The sequence below is a fragment of the Nuphar pumila genome, chromosome 1 (genome assembly GCF_984573655.1).
Source record: "Nuphar pumila chromosome 1, dmNupPumi1.hap1.1, whole genome shotgun sequence".
In the NCBI taxonomy this organism is placed as follows: domain Eukaryota; kingdom Viridiplantae; phylum Streptophyta; class Magnoliopsida; order Nymphaeales; family Nymphaeaceae; genus Nuphar; species Nuphar pumila.
Window position 1 is genome coordinate 92,545,710 of NC_143249.1, and position 12,193 is coordinate 92,557,902.

General features: G+C 33.2%; 1 protein-coding gene across 1 annotated transcript in view; it reads right to left on the reverse strand.

Moving 5' to 3' along the window:
• Positions 1-4,126: 4,126 nt before the first annotated feature.
• LOC149849067 (uncharacterized) overlaps positions 4,127-12,193 on the reverse strand; it is a 72,260-nt gene continuing 64,193 nt past the window's right edge. The window contains exon 3 of the mRNA XM_089998479.1: positions 4,127-5,056. Within this exon, the coding sequence (XP_089854605.1) occupies positions 4,292-5,056 (765 nt within the window). The 3' untranslated portion in view covers positions 4,127-4,291. The remainder of the gene's footprint in view (positions 5,057-12,193) is intronic.

Here is a 12,193-nt window from a genome sequence, read left to right on the forward strand (position 1 = left end):
AGAAAATCAGAATTAGAGTTTGGTTTCTCAATTGAGAATTGAATTCAGAAATCAAACTTAAAATTGCATTTGAAATCTTAGGATTTAGAATTCAAAAAGGAAATTCAAAATTTGATTTGGAATAACAATTGGGAATTGAAATGAAATTCCAAATTAAGAATTAAAGTTTTAGAATAGAAAATTTGAAATTGAATTTGAAGTGAAAATAGAATTCAAAACTTTAAAAGAAATAAATAATTGAACTTGAAGTGAAATTCAAAGTAAAAATTTGAAATTCAAAAAATGGAAAATAAAATTGATATTTAAAATTGAAATAAACCAACACTTGAAATTTAAAAATTGAATTTAAAACTTAGAATTGAAAATGAATTTCAAAGTTAAATTTAGAAATTAAAAAATGGAAAGTTAGAATTGAAAATAAGAATCAAAAATTGGAAATTGAGAAATAACATTGAATTTAGAAATGGAAATTATTTCAAAAATCACTTGGAAAATACTTTGAAATTGAAAATGTTTTGAATAATTTTGAAAAATAGAAAATAACGATGCAATTTTATCTTAAATGATAAATGTATTTAAAAAGAATTTATTTGAAATTGGAATTAAAATCAAATTTAATTCTTTAATAAAATTAAAAGTTTAATATATTCATGACTATGGTCACAAACATATTCTAATTTAATCTTTATTTAAATTTCAATAAAGAATGAAATAAATTTTTGTGCCTTTATAGAATTAAAATAAGATTAAATTTTCATATATTTATGACTATGGGCACGAATATACTTTGATATAATCTTTATTTTAGATTCTAATAAAAGAAGAAAATGTATTTGAAATATGATGGTTTTTTAAATTGAATTGCATTTAAATAAAGAATAATAATTATAAGTATTATTTATATTCCGACTATGTCCATAAATACAAACTTTACTTACTTTTATTTACTCTTTATTAAATGGTGCATGTGACATTCATGTTTTCCTATAGTGAATTAAAAATAAAAGAAAAATAAATACAATAATTAATTATGAGAAATTAAAACTAATGTATATGCTCATTCATTCTAAACTAAGCATGAAGTAAATTTTTCATTAATTGAATTATTACAACCCTTAAATTGAATTACAATAATTAAAAAAAAAGCGATAAAAGGAAAAATCATACAAAATGAGCAAACATGTTAAAAATTGAAGAAAATCCAAGTTTTAGCCTTTTATGCCCCAAAAAATGAAAGAAAAATCCATAAACATATTAGAAATTGATTAAATTTGATTTAAAGGTTCCTAATAACCTTAAAAGTATCTTAGACCCGAAAAATGCAGAAAACGTTTGGAGGAAAACCCGAATTTGGGTTTTTTTATCCAAGTAAAACAAGATACAGAGTATTTCGAATGAACCAAAATACATCAAACCCTAACCTTTCTATTCTATTTATCTTACTAAAACTATTTCTAATTCTAAAACCTACCTTAAACAAAATTTAATTCTAACTATATGTTAAAACTATTCAATATTACAACTACCTAAATGCTTGATATGGAGGGGGTTTCTTGCAAAAATTCATAGAATGCACCTTAGATCACATGGGTTTATGAATATTTTGGATTTGGATCTAGTTCATGATCCAATATTTCACCTTTGGATCGGATCTTAATCCACTTTACCTTGGCGTTCACTTCAATTACCCTAAAAATGCTTCATTTCCTTCGTTTTAGCTTGGATTCAAATGAAATTTGAACTATGGCTTCCTTGCCCCTAAATCCACAATTACATGGGTTTTTATCCTTCAAAATAAACCTAAATGCATGAACAATATATATAAATGATATGCATTTCATGTATCATCAGACACCTTAAATTAAGTTCTGACCAAATTTAAAGGTCAGAAGACTCAAGACAAGGGAGATACTATTTTAAAAAGTGGTGGGTAAATTCAAGTTTGAGTAAGGCAGATTTGGTTTTGGACTGATAGACTCAAATTGAAAAATAGAGTTCTCGGAGATGAGAACTCTATAAATCCTGAAATTCAAGGAGTTAAAACTTGACACCCTAAGAAACACTAAGTTCAAATTGGAGAGTCAGATTTCTCACAGTTTGGGCTGAGTAAATCTGCAAACTGTGACAAAATTCTATGTTTATCATAATTCAAGATAAGCTAAATTTGATTGGGTAGGTTCTAACTTAGGTTTGGATTAAGGGAATGACTTGGTTTAGGGGGATTCAGAGAGGGTCTTCTATAGCGGTTGGGTCAGCTGGTGGAGGTCGGGTTTACAGGGTGAGATGATGATCATCAAGAACTCGGTTTGACTACGCTGATTGAGTGAACCTTGATAGCAGCCTAAGTCCACTTAGTGAACTAAATCTACTAGAGGTTAGCACACCAAGGTTAGAGAGAGGGACGTGAGATAGAAAAGAGAGAAGAGATAGAGACGAGTTTTAGGGAGAGATTCAATTTTCATTTCATAATCCCTTCAAGCCAAGAAACAGGGCCTATATATAGGCCAAGGAGGGGGCTCATTAAGCCTTACACAAGTTACCAAAATATTATAAATGCAAACCTATTTTTAAATAAAACCTTTTAAGGGTTGGGCTATTTCTAGTTAAGCTCTTCTTCGACTGGTTTATTTATGGAGTCTTGCATCCCAAAAATAGGCCAGCTCTTTGTTCTACCTTCTTTCATCTTTAGTTGCTTCATTAACCAACTTGCAAGCCTTTCTTGGAGCTCCTGAAATAGCAGCTCATAATCTTCATAAATATTCAAGCATCCAAAAATTATCTTTTTATCAAGAATACATGATTCAAATTCACCATGCCAAACACATCTACATGGTCGGATTTGCAAAAGTGTCAGAAATGCCCAATTCACATGGTAGTTCGTATATTTCTAGTTCTCTTATTTTAGTGATATATATATGATAAGAGTGGCAGCTTAGATAAGGTTTATTCTTATTTCCCATGCAATTTTGAGCCAAATTAAGTGTCTTCTAACAAGTCGTAACTTGTCATCAGAAAACTCTAATGATAATCCATATGTTCTAATGATAATTCACCATTTTTATCATTTCTACACAAAAAGTCAAAGTTTTCTAAGGAGAAAACATTTTCTAACAACCAATGAGTTCTAACCATAAGTGGCGATTTGTTGTTAAGAAACAAGTCCGGTTGTACTGACATGTTAGCTTACTTTGGACATAATTTCTTATATAGATGTCTAAATGAAGCATAATTTAGTGTGTTGAAAGCCAAACATCCTCTACCATAAGGTGCTGAAAACTGATGCACAGCAAAGAATACTCCGTATATCCCAAATTTGTTTTTTTAATGGACGAATGGAAATGAGAAGCAGATCTGGTGTACCAACAAGTACCTGTCTATTATTACTTCACTCTTCATTTCCATGAGCATCCAAACATAGAAAATGCGTGGGATGGAACTTGATTAAGGGCTACGTATCCTAATGGCGTTCTGCAATCATGATGCCCTTTAAAATTTAAGGCACAACAATTACCTGCATAAATGACGGCCTCTTTACATGCTGTGAAACTGACAATCAAGACGTGCAAATGTCTGCCACGGCTCATGCACGTCCACGAAGCAATTGGATTGATTATTATCCATTGCATGAGAGACCCATGCTAATTTATTCATAATTGTTGACAAGTAACCTTAATCTTATCACAATAAGAAAACCAACTTTTTTTACTTTGTGTTGTATTCATAATTTTTTCAAAATTTATGTTTTATAATATTTCAATGTTTTGCCAAGATTTTTCCAACAGAAAAGAATTTTGGTTTCTTGCAAAATTTTCATAGCCAAAATTTCCCAACACCGAGATTTGTAACATTGGAGCAAAACTACCCGCTGGCATTTTCAGAATTCTCTTTGATAGGGAAATTTTGAATAGTATGGATATATTAAAGGTCACTCAAATTTTTTTTAAAATTCATAAACCGAATAACATGTGGAAACTAGAAGATATTAAGATGAAATAACTGGTGCTCTTTCACCCCAATATATTGTGGTCATGTAGTTCATTAATATTTACTGTAATTGGTTATCACACACACACACACACTCAGAGAGAGAGAGAGAGAGAGAGAGGGGGGGGGGGGGGAGAGAAGCTCGCATGGAAGCAGGAAATACAAGCCAAGAAGTTAAATCGTAAGCCTTAAGATGCGGCTTTCACATAGTGGAAATATGAAACAGAACACAAATAGAAAACACAAGAATGTCCAGTCTAGCAGATAAACCACTCTTTCCCTAAGTTGTGAAGGATGAAAGAAAGACCTATGATTCCTGATCCTCTTGTTCTTGAACTTCATCACCCTCAACCCCTTCCTCTTCATTTTCCTTCTGTTCTAAAACATCTTCACCTCCATTCATAGCATCAACCCCTTTCAGAACTATTGTCACAGATTCCGATTCACCAGTCTCCTTTACTGCTTTCATCATAAGAGACATAGTTGTGCCACTGGCACTGCCAGACTTCTTGAGCACCTCCATTTTTGCAGCATGTTTCCTTCCTCCTAGGTGTGAATCACGGACAATGTCGCTATTGCACCCAACTCCACAATGCTCGCACCAGAACATGAATTGGTCTTTTGCTTGGTTTTCCTTCCGTTTTTTCAGTGTTTGCCCAACTGCATTGCTCTTCAGCTGCTTCCTCCTGCTACCTGGTGTTTTCTTCAGGTTCAAATCTTTTGCAGCAATACCAGGACCACTATTTTCAACACCAACAGCTTTGGTTGCATTCTTTTGTGGTGCTTTTGCATCAATCTTGTCCGAAGCACCTTCCCCTTTCTTTAGTTTTAATTCCTTAACTTTTGCCTTATGCTTTTTGCCAAGACAGTGATCAGCCAAGCCATCCCTGCTTGTGCAACTTACATTACAGAGGGTACAGGTCCACACACTTTGGGATGTTTGCATTTTCTTTCTTGGAATAGCTAACCATGGGAGTTCCTTCTCCGCTGCTGCAGCTGTGTCTTCTGCTGTGGTGGATGATAGAGGCACTTTACGCTTTACCCCTCCAACCTTAGTATTTAATGGCCTAGCCTGCAGGAGGCAGGAACAGCAATAAACTCATAATCAAGCAGCACATGTCCATTACCAGTATGCTATTGCTAATAAAACATGACAGGTTTCAAAAATTACTGGTGACGTTCCATCCCTAAACAGGCAACACTAAAAACAACAGCAGGGGTAAGACAAGAATGAATGGAGAATATGAACATACAGGTTCATGCTAACAGGACTTGGACAACCACCTGGACTACAAAGACAAAAGTGAAACTTTTCAAAAAAAGGAAGATGCATTAGCAGGTGTTGAATCCTGATATCTGCCAATAGTCTTGAGATATGCCTAAGATCAGAATCAAACTTCTCTAGATCTCTGTAATGTAATTGCAACCAGTCACATAAGTGTCCTACAGAAGATGGTCCGGATGAGGAATTTGAAAAAAATCAATTCCATTAGCAAGAGATTTTAAAGTCTAAGACAATAAAAGCACATAAAGAAAACATACAATGCTTTTGTGGAAAATGCCAACAGAATGCTCAGTTGAAGTATTTTAAGAAAAAATGTCTTTGTCAGAAGGTTGCAGCCTTAGTGCAACAGAAGTACATCTACCAATAAACTTGAGTTTGTGTTCCAGAAAGAAGTATGCCTTCAAAAGTTCCTACTAAATGGAGCATGTAGATCACATCTAGGAGGTCAGAATTTACCATAAAGAAAATTTTAAAAAAAGTTTAGTTAAGTAGATTGTAGGTACAATCGATCATAGCAAACATTAACCCTGCTATTGACTTGTCTTCTTACTGTTTCTTTAGCTAATTCGTGCCATTTACTTGTTTCTTACTCTGTCCAATGCTTTAGTGCATTATTATCATGTTGATTTTGTAAATTCTACAGAATGTAAGGATAAGACAATAAAATACTATTTCAATAGTTATATATCATTGTTCACTGATAAAATCTGTTTGGTTAGTTTATTTTATTTTTTATTTTAAGTTTTCCTTGTTTTTTCTACTGATCTTAGTTGTTCCTTTTTTAAAGTGGTGACAAAGATATCACAATAAAGTGCTTCATGATATTAGATGCATTAAACAATTTACGCCCTCGTTCCACACATCAATGAGATGGGATTATAGAAGCCAGAGACTAGACGTGGAAACCAACATAATCTCATCACTACTTGAGTTTTCAAAGCTTGGAACAAGCAAAACATATAGAAGAAACTTAGGTAGTGTTTTGATTCTTGTACAAGGATATCAATGTCAAAGAAAACCATATCCTAAACATAGATACGCATGTTAATGTTTGGCTGGCATAAAAGCAATAATAAAAGGCAACAGAAAAAGAAAAGGTAGGGCCCATAATGGCATGAAAACAATAAATAAAGAAAGACTATTTTAAGAGTGACATGAAGATCCTAAAACCTAAGTCCAATTAAATCTTTGAGGATATCCATGTCCATGTCTCATAAAAAAAAAAGTAAACATATATCATGTATCGAACATGAGTTTCTCACACAATCTTCAACAAATCCAAATAAACTCCTTAAGAATAACGCTTTGTTGTTTATGTTACTAGAAGGCTCATTTAAGTGTTAGAAGAAATTATGCCACCATCGTCAGTATCCAAGTAGTTCTGAGTGACATACTGTAACACCCCAATTTTTATAAGCCGAAAAATGGTGAAATTTTTTTTTAAACCCTTTTTTAAATACTTTAACAAAAACAACGGAAATTTCATCGGGTCTAAAATTTGGCATGCTACTTCTCTTATTCATGCATAACCATACGATTGTGGGGATTCAAAAGAAATAGATTTTAACTTGCATAAAATAAAGCAATGTCCACAATCATTAAAAAAATTTAATTTCTTTAGTCCATTGACATAATAATCAAATAATAAATTAGAGTCCAAAAATCTTGTAAATGCAAAGGAAAGGTAGGCTCAGTCTCCGTTGCAACCTCCCGCCTTCGCATGTAAGCTACTCCTCATTACCAGAAAATATTAAACCGTATAGGATCAAACAATACATATCTCAATAGAGTGAGATATACTAAACTCGTAAGACAGAAGTACAAAGCAAGAATTTCAACCGTTGTTTCATAGTTTAGCATTTAAAAATTTACTAAAATAATTACATAACTAGCCATGCATATTCAATCTACCAAATTAAACAAGAAAGCATTAATTCATACATTCAAGAAGTAAAATGCATGAGCAGTTAATATGCATGACTTACCATATGCAGAAACCCTTCGATGTGTGCATATATTCTTATCTTTAATTACATTCTCTTTCTTAAATGATGCAAGAAATGCCTAACTAATGTACATACATCATAAGTTATCACTTCTTAGCCTTGTTGATACGACAGAGGCTTGACTTCCATATTAGGACCATGACTCAGGCAGTGTTTTACATACAAGGGTAGCTTTGGCCTTGTCGGGCCCTTTGACCAGGACGGGGTTAGGAACGATAATACGAGAAATATTCCCAAAACCTTTTAACCTGATGCATCAGATTTCCTCATGAATACCTTGCCCTCAACGCTGCAGTCTAGTGCAGAAGTTTCTTCATAAAATCATTGGAGGAGAGGAGCAACCTTATGTGCTCGAAACATACTTGCCCCACGAAGTTTCATACCACCTGTCACTCTCCCAGCAAATATCTTGATTTTAATGTCACATGTTTACTTGATTATATTCATATTCTTCATGCAACATCAAAACATTTGGCTACTTTACAGGTTGTGGATGCATTCTTGTAACGCATTGAAATATTTATTCAATCATGCTTTTAACATAAACTTGAGCATATGCAAAAATGAAAATTTCATTTACATTCATGCTTTAGTTAACACATATGCATGTGCATTATCAATGCAATAAAGAACATGAATTAGAGCATCCATATCGTTGCAACATCAATATCATCATCATCATCATCATTACAACATGGGCATACATGCAGCCAACACAATATTTGAAATTAAATCATGAACTTGCATTCATTGGACCCTTCGATCCTTTATCTTTATGTGTAGGCTTTCTTACGGCAATTAATGTTTTAAGCTAGACATATAAACTTCTGCATAAAATCAGGCTTACATACTCATTCATATGTTGCATGTTATTCAATATGAAGAAATTTATATGACATATATGCAAACTATGCAAAAGTCGATTCTTGGTCCAAAGATCCGTCTCGATTAACAAAATCCTCAACTCTGTCCGACTGTTACAGAATTAACAGAAAAATTTACAGTCGGTGAACATAGTTGATATTTCTACAGTATGTAGAAAATTTCGTCAACTTTTCGTAGCCGCAAACCGTTTGTAAAAGTTCCTCTATACGAGAGAGTTATTAACGTTTTACTACTGACATAATGTATTTTGTTTCGACTGTCAGAGGGTCGTGCTCAATCCATGAATAAAGCCTAAAATTTCATAGTAGATGCGAAATTTTGTTAGCTTTCCAACCCAACAAACCGTTTGTCAAAACTCCTCCGGATGAGGGAAATACAAATGTTTTACTGGTCGGATGTCTGGCCGAAAAGTTGTAATTCCGGGTCTATGCATTCAGGTTGGACCAAACCAGGTCATCCGAATCCGTACACCCGTGATTTTTCTTGCATAAATTAAATAAAACCCAAAATAAAATATACAGCTAACTCTGTTATATTTTAACTGAGACAAATCACACTTTTCCTCAGCCGTTTAGCAGAAAAAATATGCCCATCTCGCGCATGCTTTATTTTCTCATAAATTAATTCGGTAAAATATATAATAAATTAACTAAATTGTAGAATATGCATGAAATAAAAACTCACAAAAATCTATAAAAATTACATAATATCTAACTATAATATAATCTATCAACTACCATTGAATATTGCATGAATCTAACTACAATATCAACATCTTTTCAATATTAACCAATTTATTTTTTGAAAAACCTGATATTGCTAAAATCGCAATATCTTCAATTTTCGACCATGAAAATTCACAAAAAAATTACAAAATGTCTACAATAACCTATTTTACCAATACAAATCATTACTTGCAAGAAAGTCATAGCATAACACAAGTATTTATAAAATTTACAGATTTCTTTTTTGAGAAACCGGGTTTTTATGAAAAAAACGATTTCCAAGAAGATTTTCTTTTGGGAAAATCGTTCTGTTTTCATGGATCTTTAGATCTGGTTCAAACCCACAGTTAGAAGGGTTTGATCATGGTCTAAAATCATTGGAATTCATGCCAAGAATTTTGTTCTTGCAAGAAAAGCATAAATCACCTACCTCGTGTTGGAAAAACGTTTTTCGAAGATTCCAGCGGGTCTTATTGCATGATCTGCACCTTCTACTAGCTTGAAAAGAATCTAATATACCCCCTGGAATCACGTGTAGGTCTTTCTTGAATCCAAAAAAGAGAAGGAAAGGCTCCAAGGGGCACGGGGAAGAGAGGAGAGAAAAAGAGAACTAACATTGTTAATCCTCCTCATGAGGGTCTCTATTTATAGATGGGCTTAGACAAGAGTCTCATCTCTAATATAAGAAGTTAATATTTATTAAATTTTTTTATTAATAAAATAAAAAAAATAAATTATGGGACCTAATTAATCAAATTTCGAAATTACTTAAGCTATAAAAGAAAAGTAGAGACTTTTTACCGTGGCTTGGGCTCTAGTGACATAGTAACCTTTCGGGAGGCCTACAGACCTAAAGACTCATCAGAATTGGATGTTTAAATAGTCGATTTGATAGCCCTTAAAATGTAGATCGTCGTGGTGATCTTAGATTTAATCGTATGCATACGGTTTGGTAAAAAAAATTAGTCGATATCGAAAAACGTTAATTTTCGACCTATAATTAGGCATGAACTTCGGTCACTGATAAAACGTTTAAATCAATACAATTTGGGCATGTAAATAGTCGATTTCGATGCCCTCAAAATGAGGAACGTTAGGGTCAACTTCGATTTAATAGATGAGCCACTGATTGGCCGAAATTTCTGTCGAAACAATAATGACATCTAATATTATTGGTCCAATCCAATGAGATTAGATCCAAATCTAAAATCCATAGTCTGAAATCATTTACTTTCGTGTTTAGTCCACATATTTTAGTTTTTTTCAATTATTCTTTAAATAATGTTCATAACTTGAGACAAAGGTTCATAATTAATCAAAATCAAGAATATCAAGAAAATCAAGAATATCAAGAAAATCAAGAATTCACAATTATAGTCATGAATACACCAATAATTCATCATTTATTCATTTTAATTATAAAAAAAAAATCTTGGGTTTTACACATATAGAACTACAGATATATTACAGAGGCAACAAATATGTTTAAATAAAACAAGAGTTGCATACACATAAACAGAATTAGAACTGTATATGAAGAATAAAAGATTTGTTTGAGGCAAAATGTAAGATAAAAGAGGGAAACACAAATATTTTTAACATGTACAGGAAGGAGCAGCTATTGAAGTCCAGAAAACAAGATCTTGGTGCATGCGTGCAAGCATGCATGAGAGAGGGAGAGAGCAATGATGTTGATTAAGCAACAATGCCTTACAGATTCAGTCAAGAAACCGACAAGCTTTGGCCTAAATGGTTTAATCATACTCATTTGAAGTAGTTCTTGATACTCGCAGCTCCTCCATGCTTCCATAACATCATTTATCATTTCACGGTTTTATTTCTTCTGATCTTATTCTAAGGAGCATAACAACACATAACCACACTTTGAAAAACTACTCTTCCTCTACAAAAGCAATTCTTCAAGTAGGCTCAGTCTAGGTCAAGTAGTCTTGACCTAGGCTAAGACCAAAATAAAAGAAGAGAAAGGCTAACCTAGTAAGTCAAGTTGACTTGACCCAACTGAACTCAACCTACGCTAGGCAGGTCCAAGCTTACTGCAAGTGGGCATGGTCTAGGCTAGAACCACGAGAGAGGGGAGAGAGAGGCTAGAGAAAGAAGAGAGAGAGGAGGGAACGATTTTTCTAAGGAGGGTCTCCTCCTATTTATAGAGAAAAAAGTGGATCTTGGATCCACATAGGGTCTGGTTCTGATCTAGATGGCCCAACTGATCAAAGGTCCAAACTTAATGGTAAAGTAACTAAATGACATCCTCTGTGAGAACCACTTAATAATTCTATGGGATATTTATGTGGGGCCCATAAGATAATTTTAGTGAGTTACTTGTGTGGGGTCTGGCAGACATTTTTGTAGGGCACGCGTATTTTTGGGGTTTCGCCGATATTTTTCACGAAAAAATGTGAGTACACCAATTTCTTCATCATGAGGAGATGAAGTGGATAGGTTGTGTGAAATCTCCTAATTTTGTCCAGGGAGAGAGTTCTAACTCCTTAACTGTTTGAGCATATATCCTTATGAATATATATGTCCTAAGTATAACTGGCTCGTTGAAATTTGTTTGATTCGCATTACGGGTCAATATGATAATTTTACATAAAATACCTCTTAGTTTTATTCAGAATTTTTACTAAAAATTTGTGGGTCTTACATCATTACCTATAGCGACCCGAATTTCGAGATTTTTTTTTAATCCATTTCAGGTTAAGAATCTCGGGTACATCATAGGAAAATCAAAGCAACACACTATTGAATCCATTACCAATGAAATTTGATAGTACACAAAATGTTCAAAACATTACAAAAGCAGAAATGAAAATAACTGAACTATTTCTAATTGTCCCGAAAACATCAAAAATTCATGGTCCATACATCATCCCGAAAATGATAAAGTAATAGGATTATGCTACAACCATTCTGATCAATAGGATTACTATGATTATGCATGTGTACGGTGTGACAAGAAAGTGCAACGCTATTGAATATTCAATGAATTGTAAAGCTATGGCATAACATGGAATGATTAAATAAATATCGCAAGAAATAACTCATGTCTGATATATGAATAACCACAAATAAATGATAAACAATTTCAGGTACAGAATATCACGATGTACATATGGATAAGAACATAAAATACTTAATTTAAGTTTCTTTTTAATTATCCCACGGGCACTCGTAGGTCAAGGCAACCATAACAGAAGAGAACATTCAGGATTTTATTATGCAGTGTTTTTTATTAACTTGAATGCCTAACTGAAACTGAAATCCTAAGAGAGTGGTTTAATAACCGA